This window comes from Pipra filicauda, unplaced genomic scaffold, assembly GCF_003945595.2.
Source record: "Pipra filicauda isolate LSUMZ 115617 unplaced genomic scaffold, ASM394559v2 scaffold4_size7858003_pilon, whole genome shotgun sequence".
NCBI lineage: Eukaryota > Metazoa > Chordata > Aves > Passeriformes > Pipridae > Pipra > Pipra filicauda.
In genome coordinates, this window is record NW_024104643.1 from 4852398 (window position 1) to 4868939 (window position 16542).

The 16542-nt window shown below is 40.3% G+C and overlaps 1 protein-coding gene across 1 annotated transcript; it reads right to left on the reverse strand.

The window, feature by feature from the left end:
• Positions 1 to 479: 479 nt before the first annotated feature.
• Positions 480 to 16456, reverse strand: LOC114001109 (cytochrome b5). Its single transcript, XM_027746017.2, is given in 6 exon segments — positions 480 to 1608; positions 2478 to 2512; positions 4589 to 4618; positions 6324 to 6452; positions 16108 to 16353; positions 16355 to 16456. Coding segments are annotated over 6 exon segments (606 nt in total). The 5' UTR covers positions 16442 to 16456; the 3' UTR covers positions 480 to 1529.
• Positions 16457 to 16542: the final 86 nt, after the last annotated feature.

The window sequence follows — 16542 nt, forward strand, 5'->3', positions numbered from 1 at the left end:
ACAGTAAGAAATTCTCTAAAGATTCCTGTACTGACATATTCCTGCACATGCAAAAGACAATCTCCTGAAGTCACAGCACTTTCCCTCCCCCAATTATTTATTTATCTATTTTTTAAAGCTCATGTTTAGAGTGTACTATCTTCCAATTTGATTTGGCTTGACACTGGCCCTAAACTGCACATATCTTCCCTGGTGCTGCAAGTAGCAGCCCTTGGAATAGTGCTTCAAGTCCTGATGAAGATCAGTGAGGCAGAGCTTGCAGGGCCAAACCACTGCTAAGTCACTAGTTGGTGTTAAGGTCATGCTGATGAAAACGCCTATCTATGCCACTGTTCCATGATACACTTTTTCACTTCTTACACTTCCCTGAATTAGGAACTTATCCTGACCTTGAGGACGCACCATCAAACAAGTACTTCTGAAAAGTGTCCCGATATGACATCCCTTTCAAGGCCTTCAAAAAGTTTGAAACGAACGTGTTTGAGCCAGCAGGTGTAAGTAGTTAAACTTTTATTCATGATCATTTACACATGACTAAAAATGTTCACCACAAAATGCAAACTTTCAGTTATCTTGTATATTGAGGGCTGAAAATAGTCATCTCTTTGGAGTAAAACACCAAGGAGCACATCACAGAAGAGTCAGAAATAGATTTCATCTATCATTTTTTTCCCCGCTCACAATGTACATGACAAAGTTAAAGATTTTACCAAAGCCTGAAAGTCCCAGAACAAATTTTACAGTCACCTGAGTGTTTGGCAGGAGTAGTACTATTTAGTAGCAGTTACTTTTTTCTGCCTTTTTCGAAAAAAATATATATTTTTCACGTAAGTGAGACAGACATAATTGGGCCAAACATTGAGTTTCACATTTCACCTCAATTTTTCAACAGGATACAAACAGAACAGTTTGCTAGTAGGAGTATCGACAACAACTATAAGAGCAGATGCCAGAAGAAATGTAAAAAAATCAGCTCATTATAGCCTGACTGGTAGGGCCCAACGGCTTACAGGCACCTATAACCACTACTCCACTCAGTTTTATTCATTACATTTAATTTGCATTTCATTCAAACATACTACATTTAAGAAGACAACATGATTTTTTAAGTTAATTTGTATACATAGACAAATACATGTACACAGTTTTGGTAGTCATTTAAAGCTGTAAAATGTATATGTAAAGAGAGTCCTATGGACCCCATTACAGATTAAAGAGAAATAACCAGAATCAGTGTTACATATAAAACAATATTCTAACATAGAAACCAATACAGTTATCCAATAATTCATTAGAGAATAAAATTGTTATACAAAAAGAGAAATGCTGCCTTTTTATCACTTCAGAGCAGCACATCAGAAGGCAACATTAAGAAAAGTGCACAGCAGAAAAGAATTTTTCAGTTTTCTGAAAAAGCTGAATTTTTTTTCAGACACGAGGCTTTCGTCCAGAAACATATTGGGTTAGGATTGCTTATATTCTCTTCCAGAGAATGTATTCTCTTCTTGCCTTAGTTCTCCATAAGGCGCTTACTCTGACATGTAGGAACGGTACATCAGGGCCACAATAATTGCTGCTATTGCTGGGATCACCCAGTTGGACCACGAACTAGAAGGAAGTTTTTTAAACATCAGTTTAGGAAGTGACAAACAGCGAGTTAGAAAAGAAAAAAAAAAGAAAAAATAAGTAACTGCTTAAAGAAGTCCTTCCTCCCCACTCCAATAAATACTTAAAATTCAGGGCAACAGAACACCTGGGCTTGCCACTAATACTCTACACAAGTAAAAAAGTTTGTACTGTTAAGGCTTTGTACTAGAGCTTACAAGAAGTTTGCTTACTGGAGAAGAGTAAAACCCTAGACATGTTTAAAGTCATGGCCTGCTGCCCAGAATATCATTCATTCAAAAGCGATTTAAGTAGCAGCATCACATGACACTTAAAAAGCACTCAAGCTCCTCACCCAGAGGGGCATGGAACAGTGCTCTGAGGTTTCAGCAGTAGGCAATTGTCAGCAGGACATAACTTTACAGAGTTTGATTCAGTGGTGTTCCAAAGTGTTTTCCAACCCCCTCTCAATTCTGAAACATTCTTCTTCTTATACACAGAATCCTCTTATTTCCCTCAGACACAACAGCAATAGCAAATTTTAAAAGCGAGGCATCCACATCAGTAAAATAGTTGGCAATGGCACCAAGTGTCTTCCATTCACTTGGCAGACTTCAGAAATAAAGGCTTGTGCAAAATAAACCATTTGTTAGATACTGACACATGTCAATATGAGAAAAATATCTACCTAGTAAGCTGACATACTTGTAAAGTGGTACATAGATGCCAGCTTGGACTCTACACAGAACATAAATTTTCATGCACCATCCTCTGACATCTAAGCTTCCAGCAGTTAAAAGCTATTCAGCTTTCTAAGCTTTAGAAACACAGGCACAGGAACTTCAAGATTGACATAAGGTGTCATACTGTACCTGGAAGTAGACTGAACAGTGGTGATAAGAGTTTCCTGGAAAGCAAAGCATAAAAAGTTATTTACATCAGGCAGACACCCCTCTCCATCTTAACTAGTCCCTCAATTTCTCAAAACTCTTTAAGTAGGACTAATTTAGAAACAACTCAGTGTTGCATCTGGAAAGCATCTTCTCATAATTCCTGTAACAGTTCTGTTGTATTAGAAGCTAGCTAGCAGCAGTTTCTACAGCCAACATTGCATCAAGTTCCTAAACCAATATCATCAAGAAAAATTTTGCTGCAAATTTTCCATGAAGCTAACTTCAACCTCAGGTTACATTTGAAAAGTTTTAGTCACCGAAAAGACAGAAATCAATTACTTGACTAAAATCTAATGGAAAAGACTCTGAATTAACTCACAAATATTTTTTTATATTGAAACTACATGAAAAAAGCTACTAATTTACATCTAAAGGCTTATTAAACTCAGGTATTTAGTGTCAGTCAAATCGTTATAGCTGTTTCTGATATTGCCTTGAACTTCTTGTTCAGTTTCCACAGAGAAAGCAGCACTACAAGATCAAATCCCAGATGGGTACGTCTGCACAATTTATATGAAGGCTTACTAATTTGAATAATTCTAATTGAACACGACCCTAAGTGTATTTTAAAGATCTAAGCATTAAAACTCTATTTAAATTTGGTGGTACAAGATCCATCATTGAAAAATGAATTCCTTCAGTATCAGAACATTTGAAATTGATTTAAAGAAAGATTCTCAACATCCTCTCAAAGGTCCAAGCACACTACTTCTGCAAGCACTCAAATCTTCCTAGGTTTACATGTGACAAATACCATGTTTAAAAGAATATGACTCAGTAATTACATCTATATTGCTTTTATGAACATCTCAGTGAAAAACCAAAGCCAAACAGCATGGAAGAGCTTGTGCCCACACTGTCAAGGCTAACACCTTCTACAAGAGACTTGGCACATCCAGGGCTAGGGGATGGCTCCTCCCTAGAGGACACCAAGACAGTAAGAGAAATAGGGCCCAGCTCATAAAAAACTCTTTTTTTACTCTATGACACTGGGCACGAACACTGAGGGTTACTTCAAATACAGTGCAAGGGCAAGCAGGACATCTGAAAGCCCAAGGCCTTCGACAGTTCCTAGGGAGCCAGGGCACAGAATCCACCGAACCTGTCACATTACCCACCCAGAGTACAATGCAAAATGAAACCGTCTTTCTGCGGCCACACATCCTGCTGGAGAAAAGCACCTCAAATTCCTTCTGGAATGACGGAAAACAAGCGTAGTGTAGGTAGCTATTTGGATACATCTTAACTCCCAACTGACTATGCATTGGCCAAATTAATATTCTAAGTACTTGTTCGGTGAGCTTACTCAAAGGATTATCTACAACTTGCACTGGGCAGTCTGTTTCTCATTTATCATTTCTCCTTTTACAGCTTAAGTGAAACTGCCCTGAATTTCAAAAGAAATCTGAATAGCAGATGTTATTCTTGAAGAGAAGAAGCTCAGAATTCCAGCAACTACTCCATTTCTTATTTTTATTAGTGTACTAATTCCAGTCCTTAATTAATAATAAAGTTAATAATTGCTACAGTGAATGCTTCAAAGTGTGTATACATATATATATTTATATATATAAAATTTACTTTCTTTCTTTTAACCAATTTATATGATTCGTAGATATTACAAAAGTGATTACCTCAAACAGCAAGAGTAAGATCCTACTCTTACTAAGTTTCATTTAAAAATAAGCTTTAACTATTTCCTAAGCACACTGCCGTACTGGTAAGCCAGCCCTCAGCAAACATTCTCTATAGACACAGCAGCAGCAGCAATTCTATAGCCACCTTTTTGCTATGGTATAATATCATCACACTTAGTAACCTCCTGGTTTGAAGCCACACAAATTAAAGAAAATAACATTTAAGAGGAAGAATAATCTGAAGCCATAACAACAGGTTTAAGAGATTAATAACCTGACCTACCACACTTAAATCAAGCTGAATTATTTTTATTTCTGGGAGTATACCATTTACACAGACATTGTTCCTATTGCCTAAAAGAAACAATGTGGCATTTCAAGAAACACACTTACTGTTGGTTTCTGAAGCTTCGGTCTATCATCCTGTGGGGAAAACAAGCAGGAAACATTTAGACAAAATCCAAAAGCATTAAAAAACCCCCAAACCCACACCATTTATCACTAAATTCCGCTGGCAATTTATTCTGTTAACATGTAAGTATTTTTCCCTAGACAAAAGCACACTTGCAAGAGGGCAGATGTCAGTGTGTGATTTTGAGCTACCATAAACAAGATTACTTCCTTAAACAATACTTCCCAGTATGCAATAAAGAAGTGAAACCTGAGCCTCCAACAAATTTCATTATTCTTTGTGCCCATGTTTTTGCCTTTCCTTTGTCTCTAGAGAGTACACATAACCGTAGCTTACACACTGATTGCAGTCATATTAGTTTACTTCTACCTAGTCTACTGGTATCATCGGGCAAAGTCAACTAAATAGTTTTGGTCCAATGTCCACTGGACCAAAGGTCCCAAATTCTACGGATCTAAGTTTGTGAAGTTTTACTTGGCATAGTCACATTCATTACATAAAAGTCCAACAGTATATAGTCTTGTCAGTGCTGCATTTTACATTAAACTACCAAACTGTTTGTTTCATATCAAATGAAAACAGGCACTTGCCAAACAAGGAAGAATTGGACTGATAGCCAGGTTAAGAACAATGCTACTGGCATCAACTGCCATCTGAAATACATGGCAAGTCTGCAAGGACACAAATGTGCATCAGAGCTGAGTTATTTCTTATTAAGAGAAGCTACACTAGTAACATTTATCAAGAGAGGACATAAGACTGAAACAAGATCAAGAATTTTACTGTGAAATAGGCTACTCAAGACAGTGGTATTTACCTGGAATGCAAGACAAAACGCACACAAAACAGAAAAGAGAAGAGGCAGAAATGGGCAGTAAAGTAGAGCAGATGGGCACACTAGCAGCCTAAACCTCTAGCCAGTGGTTTTCAACTGTTAAGATGCGGAAGAATTTAACTGAAGGCCTAGCTGAAGGAAACCAAGGCAGCAGCTCTGTTAACAGAAATACATCCTTCAAAACTTGAGACAGCAGAAAGGTGCTTGTTAAAAGTACAGGAAATGGTATGGACAGTACAGAAAAGAGGAAGTGACAGATGATCCGGTGGGAACTGATCAGAAACAACCCTGACAACCACACATAGGGAACGCTAATACAGCTTAAAATGGGGGGAGCCAGAGAGAAGGAACACAGAGCCTCAAACTAGAAGTACAGCGCTTATAATAGCCATTTTCTAAACATACATACAAAGAGCCAGGGTTGTACTTTTAGATCCAGATGGAAGCCTGGCAGATATATATTTAAAATGATGAAAGTGTGAAAGTGGTTGTTAAGTAGTCACTCTGCATATTGACACAGGAAAAGGTCTAGACATTCTGACACATCACCTTCAAGGGTTACAGAGTTTCATTATAAAACTGACAGGGTACACCAGAAATAGCATGATTCCATATTCATGGAATATAGCATGATTCAGTTTATTCAAGAACTAGGCTGTAAGACAATTTAAATCAGCAAAAATGTGACCATCCTTACACTACATTAATCAAACGCCTTCACACTGGGGGAATGTGTCTCCAGCCCAGGTCCATCCACAAACAGCTGCAGGCAGGGCATCCAACCAAACTAGCAGTTCTTCTTAGAAGTAAATTACCAGATAAATAACTAGATGGAAAAACACTACAGTAAAAAAAAAGTAATGATACTCTCACACACTCACCGGATGAAGTTCCCCAATAATAAAAGATTCTGACATCGTCCTTGCATCTGTGGAATGCCCAACATCTTCAAAGTTCTCAGTAGCATCTCCTCCAGCTTGCTCCCTGAGGACCTCTTCACCTCCTGGGTGCTGCAATTTTTAATGAGTTTGAATTTGTTACTAAAATTTTCACATTCTAGAACTGGAAATTCTTCATTTTTACATTTATAAAATTAAAAAAAAAAAAAAGGTAAAATCAACTGCTAGACCTTCTAGAGAAAACATAAGTCTTTCTAAATAACTAGAGAGTTTTATGTACTCTCTGAAGCCAAAACCAAAGAAGCTAAGTCTTTATTTCATCAGCAGCAAAGTAGAAAGAGGCATTACCCCTTGCAACTGAAGCATTTAGACTGTTGTGTGGGGATCAGTCTGTATTTTAATAGCCCAACTATTATCCAAAGTTATATTCTGCATTCTGACTTCCACAGAAAATGCGTATTTTTATCCAAGCAATGCTTTATACAGCAAAAAGGATAAAAGCCAAAATGTATAAGCTGCAGCAAGAATATCCCAGGAAGATATAACAAAAAAAACTGTTCACAAGAAGTGCAACCAAGCATTGGCAAAACAAGCTGGCAAGGTAGCACAGAGAATCTCCATCCTTTGAGGCTTTCTACACAAGGTGCTAAGGAACCTGACCTTCAGCTTAATTCTAGTTTGTGCTGGGGGTTGGGCCAGATTACTTTCAAGGGTCCTTTCCAAAAGAAATTAATGTACAAATATCGAGTAAGCCAGCTACGTTGGAACTGTTTAAGCACAATTGAAAGTCATATGAGACACTAGAATAGCAATTTGGTTTTCATAGACTACGGAATCCCAAACCCACAACGCTGATACAACCTTGAGACGTAGGGACATCATCTCCCAGTACCTTCTAATACCTCACTCCATCACCATTCCCTTAACCTAAATTCCTGTTCTCCATTAACTATTATTCTGCCCCAGGATCACTTTTGGGATTTTATGAAGTTCCACATTTCTGTCCATCAAACAACTCTGCCTGTATATACAGCAAGATATATCACATGCTTTTAGCGAATTTCCTCAGCTTCAAGTTATTCATATAACAGAAAAGTAACATGCCCAAAATTCAACACTCAACTTTCAAGTAAGCAACTACTATATAAACATACGGAATGATTAGGTAAGCAAGTTAAAAACACTTACTAGTACTGCCTTGGATTAAGGTAACCATGGAATAGATATTAGCACTTTACCAATGGCAGAGGAAATAAAAAGGTTTGGAGCCTCAATTCAGTTTTTAATACTTCTGACTACAGAATCTAAAATTTCTACTATTTAGGGTCATCTTGCCTGGAACATAGCTGACCAGAAAGGCTATGCTTAGCCAGTAGATTAAAATAAATGGCATAAACATTCCTGCTAGTCTAGCAATTCAGGTTAGCATTTACTTCAATTCTCATATCGAACTTTCTCTTCCAATAAATATAAGATTTGTTTATACAGATGAAGGGAACACTACTACTACCAGTTTCCAGGAGTACCAGAACTCCAAAACTTGAATCTTTACAGTAAAGGTAGACATTTATTTTACTAGATTAAGAAAGCTGAGGAGAAAAAAAAAACAAAACAACACACAAAAAACCACCAAAACCCCAAACCAATACTTTTTAAAGAGCCAAGATACACAGCTCTTAAGGTAAGGGATTCCTACCATGACTAAGCAAAAGCAAGGTTAAGCAACTGATAGAGAGATTAGACACAGGAACTGATCCAAAAAAGGTTAAAGGAGTGCATACTGAGTAAAGATTATGCAAGCAGACGTGCAAATATGGCAGGCTTACCAAAATCCTGCCCTTGAATCCATTCTGATAAGTATTCAGGAAAAGAACTGGACAAAAGTTTAGAGATCACTCAAGTTCAGTGCCTTGAAACAGTACTTAAGAACTTGGGTCTAATAGACTCTCCCAGGTATTGACACAACTAAGTCTTCAAAGAATTTCTTCAGCAACATGGGTTTGGAGGGTTTGTTTAGGTTAGGTTTTTTAATACCATTCTAAAGAATTGTGCTCCCCAAAATAGAAAAATATATGTAGCAACTACAGCAGAAGAGGTGGCACAACTCCTTGGAAAACATGCTTAGCAAACAAGGTATCAACTAGCAGCAAAAGGCACCAAAGTTAAACATCCCATAAAGCACCAGCAGCATGTAAACTCATACTCATGCACTGCAATGAAACCAATCCCTATTCACACAAGCACATAAAATACTACTTATCCCAGCAAGTCAAGATCACATGGTTTATACTAGTTCCCCCAAAAAAATTCACCAGCCAACTAAACAAGTGGATACCTACCAATATAAGTGCATCTAAAATTACTCCACAGAGTACTTTAACAAACTGCTTGCAGGTTGGTTGCCAACTACAGAATGATCGTGTACTAACTTGTGTTCCCAAATTCCTCCCTTGTGCCACTACAAAGCAATCACGTAGCTTTGGGCAGCATCACTGAGGCACTCCAGCTCTTCTCTGTAGAACCAGTTTTTGGTGTAACTAGTAACTCATCCCTCTGTTTACAAAACCACAATATTAGTGTCACCACAGTGACTGCAACCAACCCTCTCTACCAACCCTCTAAATGTCTATCACTTATCAGCTGAAGGGGACAACTTCACCCTGACCTCTGCCACCAGAGCTGGAAAACGTAATTTTTTTTTTTCTGACATAAGCAAGGCTAAGTACAGAGAATAACACACAGAGTTACAAACTTAAGCTATCTACCAGATGATGCTACTAGTAACCTACTAGACATAGATAAAAGTACTTTGAAACTAAACACTTTTACTTTCAGATGGCATCTCTGCTTTAAGGATACAAACTTACAAATCCTCTGCAAACAACTAGCACAAAATACAAGCAATTAATGAAAATATTTCACCTCCCCTAATGAAAGCGAGCAACTGTAATGTCTCACACAAAGGGCAGGAACTGACTTTTCTATCAAAAGCTGAGCATTTTCCACGGTTGGATGAGTTTCCCGAAGTTTGTTTATACAAGGCCTTTGTTCATGCTTCTGCCGGGTAAACAAAGCTTACTACTAGAACCGTTACTTTAATGAAGTTTCTCTGGACAGACTCTGGAACGGGAAAGCCCACAAGACTACACAGATAGTGACTCCTAAACCAAGATCCTGGTGATAAAAATAATTGAAGAGTTCTGGCAGGTGCAAACTGGGGTTCAAGGGGAATGAAAAAGCTTTTGATGATGAATTAAGATAGCCTAGCTCATTCCTAGGACATTCCCAATATACTGACATAAATAAGTTACATGCGTAACAGATGTCTGTATAAATCCAGTGCTAGTACATAGCATAAACTAATTCCTAACAGCAGCACAATAGAAAGTTTTAGATAAAGCAAGTAAGCAGTTAATCTTGCTGCTCTCATCTGGATCAAAAGTCTTGAGTTACTTCATCCTGAATGCTATCTCTTCTCCCCATTGCTACAGTCATGCAGATTTCTCAGTGTCATAGTTCAAGACTATTAAAGCATAACTACCTTAATTTGCAGTTCCTGCCCCCTTTCCCTTCCCGCACCGGAGGAATAAAATCTAGGGTCCAATTTAACTTACAGGGAGATTAGCAAAGGTCTCCATCAGTGGCAGTCACAAATTCATGTTTCACTTTCTGCACTACAGGGATGAGAAGCAGAAAGGGAGCAGGGACAGAGCCAGAAACACCCAGAGAACATCAGCTTTATTATGCAAGACAGACAGACAAACGCTTGTTTGTTTCAAGGGCACTTTCGTGTAGTCTGAAAAGAGTCCTCCAAATTATTTCCATCACCCATTTAAGTTACAGGACAGAAATTGTCTGCTTATGTAAAATGTTAGGAGCCTAGGAGAGAAGATCTCCCTCTGAGAGTGTATTTTTGAAAACCATCATTAGGGTTTTAGATGAAGCGCAAAAGAAGTACCCAGTAGCTGGGTGCCTGTCCTGGCTCTGATAGAGTTTCATTTTTTTTTGTAGAGGCTAGTACAGTCCTGTGCTTTGGATTGAGTACAAGAATAATGTTGATAACACACTGATGGTGTAGTTGCTGCTAAGTGGTGCTTACTCTAAATCAAGGACTTTTCAGTGTCCCAAGCTCTGCCAGCAAGCAGGTGCACAAGAAGCTGGGAAGGAGCCAGGACAGCTGATCCAAATGACCAAAGGGGTATTCCATGCCATAGAACACCACACCCAGTATATAAACCGTGGGGAGCTGGCTGGGAGCTGCAGACTGCTGCTTGGGAACAGGCTGGGTCGGTGTCATCATTCCCCTTTTTATTACAATTATTATATTATATTTTATTTCAGTTATTAAACTGTTCTTATCTCAAACTATATGCTTTACCTTTTTTTCCCCTGATTCCCTTCCTCATCCCACTGGGGGCGGGCAGGAGAACAGTGAGCAAGGGGCTGCAGGGCACTGGGGCTAAACCACAATAGTGCCCATTTCCCCACTTACAAAACAGTTACAGCTTGCTGCGTTTTGCAAAAAAAGAGTGCTATTTCTCAAAGCATTTTCAAATCCTCCTGCAAGCTTCATCAGAGCTTAAGGAAGTCATAACATCAGGTTTAAGCCTCGGACTACAAGGTTCTGCAATAGCAATTCATATGGTACACTGGCAGACTTCAAATGTGCTAATACTGGCACCTTTCAATGTAAGCTGCTCACTATTTTAAACATGGAAGGCATTATGCTACTCCTCCACAATACCGTCATACTGAATGAATGTAACTTATTGCCACATAGGGGAAAGAACATTTTTCATCCTGACACAGTAAAACAATATTTGCTTTTTGCACTTTATTTTATCAGCATTACAAAACACATTTAGTGAGAGCTGTCCATGCTGTTTAGAAAAAGTGCTGTGAAATTACAAGTTCTTACCTTATGGAAAAAAAATAAATTTATTGACCAATATTGTTTTTTGTTGAATTCCGAGACCACCAACAATTGAAGTAATCTAAAAAAAGTCTGTATTAGATTAATATTAAATGCATATCACAGTTGGTTTCCAGAACAAAAATCTCCTCTCTGGTAGAGATGTTCCTATACATGTCAGCTTTTTTGCCTAGCTTAAAGAATCCAATCAAGTTCCCACAAAAGCCTCACCACATCAGCAGGCAGATCAAGATACTGACCATTCATTCTTACAGGCCCAGTTACTCTTGTTTAGCTCATTAGATTGATGTCAAAGCCTGACTAGAGGGATTACTTTATTAAAATTATGGGGAAATACTGTAGGGCATTGCCAACATACTTAGTCCTTTAATTGATATTTAATGTTATTCATATATGTAATTATCTGCAATACAGATATAGCCATGAGATCCTGCTGTGATTACACATGCATTTCTAGTAGCTATTTTCCTTTAAGTGACATCGGACCTTACTGTGGTTTCAGCTGGGATATAGTTCATTTTCTTCTTAGTAGCTGGTACAGTGCAGTGCTTTGGATTTAGCATGAAAATAATGTTGATAACACACTGATGTTTTGGTTGTGGCCAAGCAGTGCTTCCCTAAGTCAAGGACTTTTCAGTGCCCCATGCTCTGCCAGTGAGCAGGTGCACAAGAAGCTGGGAGGAAGCATGGCCAGGACAGCTGATCCAAATTGGCCAAAGGGATATTCTGCACCACAGAACATCATGCTCCATCCATAAACTGGGAGGAGTTGGCAGTGAGCCACCAATCTCTGCTCAGGAATAGGCTGGGCATCAGTCAGTGGATGGTGATCAGCTGTATTGTGCATAATTTGTTTCTCTTAAGTTTTACTCCCCTCTCTCTCCTTTTCATTACATTATCATTATATTTTACTTTATTTCAATTGTTCTTATATCAACCCACAAGTTTCACCTTTTTCTGATTCTCCTCCTCATTCACAGGGAGGGAGGGAGCTGCTGCATGGTACTTAGGTACTCTCTGGGATTAAACCACAAGACCTGAAACTATGAAAAGGCTTCCCAAATTTTCTGTAATACAGGTCTGACAGTCTTTGAATGACAGAGGTAACGTACAAGTTTCCGTTTTCAAGCATAGTCTTTAATGCCAAAGAAATTAAACCTTTTAAATACTGCACTCCAAAAGCTGAGGTCTCTTGACCTCCTCTCCTACACTTTTGATAATCAAAGAAAATTCAGAGATGAATATTCAAGTTATGAATTTTCCCCAATATCTTCCATTTAAAAAAAAAATTATAAAAGAGCAGTTACTGGGATCTTCATCTTCAGTAACCCCAAGGATAAGGTGTCGAAGTACACAACTGTTTCCTCCTTCAGCACTTTATATTTCAAGTGATCTTTCTGAAGCCTTGCCAAGCTAATATGGGTCACACCACGCGATGCTTCTGCTCCTACTCAGCCTCACCACTCTCAACACATACACATCACCACCCCCAGTCTATTTACTATCTAACTTCAATCAAGTGTTCACAGAGGCTGATGGTTCCCAAAAACCAAACATTCCACTAAATATCTACAAGCTCTGTGAAGACACCAGCTCGAGAGAGGAAATACACCCTTTAAGCACTGTAATGGAGTAAAAAGCAGCAGCACACTTTCACTTATTAAGTGTGAGAACATCCAAGGTGTCTTCAGGACGGAAGCACAGTAAAGTTTTCAACTTCTTTATTAATACGAAAATATTTCCGTAGGTTAATGCAGTAGCTGAAAAGACTGCTTATTGATTTAAGAAGTGGGATTGGTGAGGTCAGCTTCTGTTCCCATTTCTTCACTCCCTTGTAAACTGATACTTTTACTTATTTACTACTTGCGAAGAGCATGAGTGAGGGGATGCTTTAGCAGTGCATCCTTTTTAGTGCTACTAGACTGGAATTTTAGTGGCCCACATTTAATTCTTAAAATATATTAAGCTTTTCCACTCCTGCAAGGAGCTGCAAGAAATAAATAAACCTGAGTTTAACCAATAATGCTATTGAAACAGCTAACATAATCCCCACTTGGAGAAGGGTTTACTGTACTCTGGAGTGAACCAGCAAGAGGCTAGCTCCAATTTCTCCTCAGCTGTCACATGTAAATGCCTCAGGGTGTCTGACAGTGTCAAAAGAATTAGCATAACACTTAATAAGTTAACCAAGTATCGAAAGCATTCAAAGAAGGTTAAAAAAAAAAGCGTCCTATGAAATATCTTAATCCGAGGGTTCCACATTACAAAAATCACCAACACAATGAACATTAAAATATTCAAGAGCTTTCCTAGGAGTGTAGCTTCACTTAGATACTTCAGATAACTATTTTCAACAATCTCATTGATTTATTATCTCAGAATGACTTCAAAATTTCCGCTCCAACACCAGCCATGTTCTATTGCAAAGTGTTTAGTGTGAGGTTAAAGTCTGACCCTTGTGTACCAGTGTCTTAAGACATCCCCCAGTTATCCAAAAAACCCAACTCTTCAAATGCTTACAAACTGAATTCCTTTGATATGCTGCTGAATTATCAATGTTGTCCTGAACACTGAAATTAAGATCTTCTTGAAAAATTTACACAAAGTAGTGCCTCTTAATATTGCCCAGTTTCACCTCATGTACTGAAGGAAGAGGCTGTGCAACTACTTAAACTAAAAAGCTCAATAGATCCTCAATTTTTTTTGTCAAGTGTTTTTTTTGGGGTTGGGGTTTTTCTGAGGTGTGGGCTTTTTTGTTTCCCCCTGCCCAATATGGACATTATACAATACAATAATGTATCAATCAGAACTAATCAAGTTTCAAGAACAACTCCACATGAAAATCTTCATTCCCCTCCAGGGCTTCTGTAATTAAACTGGCCCTGCCTGGATAACCGGAGATTTCCATAACAAAAGGATGAAGAAGACCAGGGCAGAGCTAGATGAAAAATAATCAAGGAAGAGTCAGCAGATCAGTTTCACAATCCACCTTGCTGAAAAGCCAAACAATTTGCACTGACACACAATGTAAGAATGAAATACTACCTGTGTCAACATTGCCTTTGAAAAATTGCTTGTCAACCCTGTCTTTGCAAAATGCTCCGTTTCTACTTTGAATTGCAAGTGTTTACAAGCACAAAAATAAAGACAGTACTACAGAACAACTGAGGCTTGAAATCTGTCATGTCTCTACTCATCTGAACTGTATTTTCTAAGAAATTAATATAAGTCTACCATACACTTTTTAATTGGATGCTAGGTCTTCTTTACGAAGAATTTCTTCACAGAATGGGTGATTACACATTGGAATGGGCTGCCCAGGGAGGTAGTGAAGTCATCATCCCTGGAGGTGTTTAAGGAAAGACTGGATGTTGCACTTAGTGCCATAGTCTAGTTGACATGGTGGTGTTGGGTCATAGGTTGGACTCAATAACCACAGAGGCCTTTTCCAACCTAATTGATTCTGCGATTCTTTGCAAACTGGGAATAATGGGAGCAAGGGAGAAAACTCAAAATATCTAAATCCCAGCTCCATTTATTACGGAAAAAAAAATTCTCGGTGGTTATACTTCTGCATCTCTACAGAAGAATGTTTTAGTCCAATAACTAAAATGCTGCTTTATTAATCATGACTATCAATCATTAAACCAACTGCTCATTGTCTGCAAGAGATCAAAAACGTCAGCTGCTAACTGGGGAAGAGAAAAACCCAGTAAAACACAACCAAAGGAATTCAACCTGGCTCTAGTCCTCCACACCAGAGTCTGAACTCGTGCAACTCTGCAACACCCCTCTGCCTGTTGGCACTGAACAGATTAGGGTGGCAGTGAGATCATAGACCCTGGAGCAACACTTGAGTTAATTTTCTGAACCTGGCTGCCTGCATGCAATGCCAGGTCTACCATGTCCTGCCAAAAAGACAGGACTAAGGTCACCCATGATGTATTCATTTGGCAGATATGTACACAAGCCACTATGACCAAGTATCTTTACCAAGGATTGGATATATGGAAAAATTTTTTACAATTACGGTAGTGAGGTATTGGCGTAGGCTGCCCAGAGAAGTTGTGGATGCCTCATCTCTGGAGGTGTTCAAGGCCAGGTTGGATGGGGCTGGCAGCAACCTGGTCTAGTGGAAGGCATCCTTGCCCACGGCAGGTGGGTTGGAATGGGATGAGCTTTAAGGTCGTTTCCAATCCAAACCATTTTGTGATTCTGTGACTGTTAGAGTAACTCCAAAACCTGCGATATTCTGGATGTTGTGATACTTTCCTTCCACTTTGTGAAGTTTCCCTCCTGTTCTGTAATACAACACACACTGTAAAAGTGTGAAGAGGAGTTGCTGACCTTTTCGTTCACGAGATAATATGGCTCGGGGTCCCAGCCATATTTTAAATTCCCACTTTAAATCTTGCTCTCAGTCGGCGCACTAGAGCAAGAGGCAGACGGATACCGCCCCACTCTTGGCACCCAACATTGACAGAGACAGCCTGCTTGTCTGAGTCCTTAAGATTGACTCCAGCGGTTTTTCTCGTTGTCCTCATTTCCTGCTAATTCACCTTGAAATTCGGAAGCCGAAGGTTTAAGGCAGAGAGCGGGCCACACGGGAGCGCGGCCGGCGCGCTCGGGTTTGTGCCGCCCGAGAGGCGCCCGGAGGCCGGGGGCGCCTCGGGGCTCTTTCCCGAGGGCGCTATCGCGGCTCCGAGGGCGGCTCCCGCCGTGCCGCACCCGCGGGCCGGGGCAGGCGGACGGGAGCCCGGCCTGGGGCAGCCCCGGCCCCGCCTGGGTCACGGCGCGGGCTCTGGCAGCGCCCCGGGCAGCGCGGGCACCCACCTCGTCCAGGAACTTGGTGACATCGTAGATGCGGTGGTGCAGGATGATCCAGGTGCTCTGGCTGTTGTTGTGCTTCTGCACCTCCTCCAGGCGGTAGTAGCGGCCCCGCCACGACTCGCCGCCGGTTTCGCTGGAGCCCACCATGTCCTGTCCTGTCCTGTCCTGTCCTGTCCCGTCCTGTCCCGTCCCGTCTCGTCCCGCACCGCAGTCCCCGCACCTCCGCAACAGCAACTCGCCGAAACCCCCCCTCACGCACCAGCCGAGCCCGCACCGCAGGCCTATCACCGCCCGCCGCTGCCGCCGCCCCGCCCCTCCCTCCGTGCCGGCTTCTCATTGGCGGAGCGAGATGCCACTCAAGGAAGGTGCTCGGGCGGGCTGCCGCCCCGGGGGCGGGACTTGCCCTCGTGCCCCGCCCCCTCCCGCCGCCGCTCCTCC